The sequence below is a fragment of the Phlebotomus papatasi genome, chromosome 3 (assembly GCF_024763615.1).
Source record: "Phlebotomus papatasi isolate M1 chromosome 3, Ppap_2.1, whole genome shotgun sequence".
NCBI lineage: Eukaryota > Metazoa > Arthropoda > Insecta > Diptera > Psychodidae > Phlebotomus > Phlebotomus papatasi.
The window spans coordinates 30138487-30142317 of NC_077224.1; the positions used below are offsets into that span (position 1 = coordinate 30138487).

Consider the following 3831-nt stretch of genomic DNA (forward strand, 5'->3'; position numbering starts at 1 on the left):
TACGAGGTTTCCGCGAACCTCATAAACACAGAAAATGCAGTAATATCAATACATTTTTAATTATAGCTCGGATCAGGAAACATCGAGGGAGGAGTGCGACCCATCGTTAGAAAGATCACGATATCAGCTATAACATACTAAAATTTAAGGAAAAAGCATCATCTAGTTTCCAAAATATTTAAAATCGAAATTTCGAAAATCGATTTTTCGATTAAAATCGAACCTTTGATGAAATTGAAGACACGTGCATCTGCGTTCGTGTGTGCACGATAGCGAATTCATTAAGTTTTTAGGTGATGTAGAGCGAATTTCACATAGGTACGATACAAATTTTAGCTGAGATTCTTTACAATCTCAGCTTTTGTGGTCACAGGTGAAATCCGATCTTGACATTCCGGACCCAAATTTTAGATTTACACGTTTTGACACTCATAGATCACGAATATTATGTGTGCTAAAAATCGATTTTCGTAGACGTACGTCCATCCCGTCCGAAGTATAATGATGGTGTCAGTGCTTTTATCAAAATGGACAATCTTGAACATAGTGCTGTGATTAAATTCCTTCTAAGATGGTAAAAGTGCTAGGGGATTCTGTTCTTTCAAAAGTAACGCTTTGTCGTTGGACATATTGGAGTTTCAACGTAGTTGTGAATGCGTTGAAAATGACTCACGCAGTGATTGTCCAGAAAGCGTGGTAACACGAGAAATTATTGGAAAATAAAAACTACTCATGACATTGCTCATACCGTAGGAATTTAACTGAGCGAGTGCGATACATTCTGCATAAAGAATTACATATGAAAAAGCCTACTGGAAAAGCGGTACCGTATACACTGACAATGCAACAAAAGTCTGCTCGTAAGTCATGAAGAGTTTTTATCTCAGTGATCTTCCATTTTACGTTGAGGGATAAAGGGAAAATAACAAAAAATAGAGTCTAAAGCCAAAGCTTTTTATTGGAGGTTATGGAAAGCCGAATGTCAATATCTTTTATAGTTTAAGCTCTAGATCAGTGACAAATTAGATAAGCCAGTGATAAGCCTAGATCGGCTTATAGAGGTGTGATTCCTTCGTTGCAAATTCGGATTGTGGCAAACTCGAACGATATTTATACATAAAATTGTATGAGAAATGCATAAAAATATCTGAACATCTATAAATTCTATAAATTCTATAAATCTATAAATTGCGCCCCGCGAAAAATTACGCGACCCCCGAAAATCCGCGAAAAATTTCACGCCTCAGGAAAATTCGCGAAAACCCGCGAAAAACTTCACGCCCCGCGAAAATTCGCGAAAAATTTCACGCCCCACGAAAATCCGCAGAAATTACACGCCCAGCGAAAATCCGCGAAAAGTTACGCACCCCGCGAAAATTTTCACGCCCTGCGAAAATCCGCGAAAAATTTCACTCCCCGCGAAAATCCGCATGCTTAGATTTCGAGATAAACTGCAAAAAGTGAGTTTTAACCGGTGTAGAACCGGTTTTTCAAAAAACTAATAGCACAGAAATCGTCGTACGCGCGCGTAGATATATCTAAAAAAAATTATGAAGATATCTCTATCCAAACCAGAGATATTGCGTACTACGGACGGCCGGCAGCCCGACCCGAAATTGCCGGCTTATTATTTTCGGAATCAGGAATGTTCACCCTGTGATTTTCAGCTCGATCGGAGCACTTTGAGAACATCCGAGGATTACATTAGGTGTGATTAGAAAGAAGGAATCACACCTAAAAAGAGGATTAGAATGCAACGAACAACATATCACGAAAGTGTCAATAGGAGTTCTCTGTCGAATAGGTGTTTCTTCTTCGACTCTATACTGCTATCTCTTTGAGCTCAAGCAATAAAATCTACAGAATAAACTATTAATAAATTTATTATATGTATTAGCACCATCTTCAATACAATATTAATAAATTTGAGTTGTAGATAATTTAGCAATATAAAAATTAAATTATAACATAATTACAATTTATATTTTTAGTGGTGGCACATTCTGTGCGAACCTTCCCATAAAATTTCCTGGTGGATCGTAATTTGCTACGACATATGTTTGTCCAGATGAATTGGTTGCTTTTCCAACCCCCAATTGACGACTTTCTCTCCAAATAAGCTGAGTGAAGTGCCCTGTAGCCAGACTTACAGGTTCGCGATGGAATACATGTGATCTAATCTCATCATACCAAATATCCACTGCTGTTGTTCCGTTTACAATTTTTCCATACGAGAAATAAATATTTTCGCCGTAAGGTGAATTCTGTCGGTGAAACATTTGGCCCTTAGCTGCCAAATTTTTAGCCCACTCGTTGGCAAAATGACACATGCTAACATTAAGCTGGAGAGGTGGTGATCCATGGCGAATACGATATGCATTGTGGGCTTCTAAGCTTTCTAACTCAAAATCACTAAATCTGTGAGCCATTTTTACTCAATACGTCCAATTCTCTTACAAAAAAAATCACAAATATTACTTTCCTACTTTAAAGTTACTTATTCAATGAAAATTTTTGGAATTTCTTCCGTCTTTTATATAATCTTTCTTATCATTCTAGATTAGAAATACAAATATTGGGTGGAGAAGATTGTGCTCGGAATACTCGGAAGTATATCAAAATCATTTAATATTCCAGAAACAATTATGACATTGAAATGAATCATTTTATGAGTAATAAGTGATAACTAGGAAAAAATTTTGCAGTTTTATTGCTGTTTTTAGGTGTCATTCCTTCTAATCACACCTATTGTAATCCTCGGATTTTCTCAAAGTGCTCCGATCGAGCTGAAATTCATAGTTTATATGTTTTGAACATCCCTGATGCCGAAAATCATAAGCCGGTAATTTCGGGTCCGACTGCCGTCCGGCCGTCCGTAGTACGCAATATCTCTGGTTTGGATAGAGATATCTTCATAATTCTTTTTCTAAATATATCTACGCGCGCGTACGACGATTTCTGTGCTATTAGTTTTTTGAAAAACCGGTTCTAAATCGGTTAAAAATCACGTTTTGTAGTTTATCTCAAAATCTAAGCATGTGATTTTGAATTTTTTATGTTTATGTTGTAGTCCAGAAAATTTAGACCAATTTAACCCTCTAACGGTGTTTTCTTTAATATGCGAAAAAAGTTCTAAAACAATGTTTTCTAGGATAATTATGATCCAATAAAGTCGATAAAATCATCCATTCTTCATTATCTCTTTTAGTTTAGGCGCTAGGTGAGAAAATATAAACATTTTTTGAAACTCTTTTTGCTCCTAAAATTCACATTTTTAGTTTTTTCAAATTTTTTAAATAAAATATACAAAGTAGAATGATATATCTTTCAGTAAAAAATAAATTTTTTTTAGTGAGATAACTTTAAATCGGTATTTTTATGGAAATTGAAAATGAGTTTTTTTGCACAAATATTTTTTGTTGCTTTTTCTCTGACCTGTCACACAAAACTGGAAATAGCAACAAAACGAAGTGTCAAAATGAGTTCAAACTTCCAAGAGATGTTTATAAGACTATTGCCGAGGATACTATAGCACTTTTAAATAAATAAAACCTTTATTGTCACTGTAAATATGATTTTTGTGAAGACCGCCTGGAGGCGGTCTTACCCGTTAGAGGGTTAAAAAAAGAAATTAAGACATTCGTCGAACGGTTCTCGAGATATTTTACTTTAAAGATTTCAATTTTAAGAAAATTTTCTATTAGCGTCAGTCGAGAAAAAAAAGCGGGAGAAGCGGCGTCGGACAAGCTTTCCCCGTATATATAGCACTCTCTCACTCTCCCTTTCTCTCAGTCTCCCTCTCTACATGGTCAGTCTATATTCGAAGATTTG

The 3831-nt window shown here is 35.7% G+C and overlaps 1 protein-coding gene across 1 annotated transcript; it reads right to left on the reverse strand.

Annotated features, from left to right (window-relative positions):
* Positions 1 to 1912: 1912 nt before the first annotated feature.
* On the reverse strand, positions 1913 to 2491 carry LOC129807601 (Golgi-associated plant pathogenesis-related protein 1-like). Its single transcript, XM_055856983.1, has one exon. It carries the CDS (start codon positions 2427 to 2429, stop codon positions 1980 to 1982), a length of 450 nt encoding a protein of 149 aa, XP_055712958.1. The 5' UTR covers positions 2430 to 2491; the 3' UTR covers positions 1913 to 1979.
* Between the last annotated feature and the right edge of the window lie 1340 nt (positions 2492 to 3831).

Coding starts and splice junctions, on each gene's coding strand:
- LOC129807601 (XM_055856983.1), bottom strand. CDS start 2,429: ATGGCTCACAGATTTAGTGATTTTGAGTTAGAAAGCTTAGAAGCCCAC.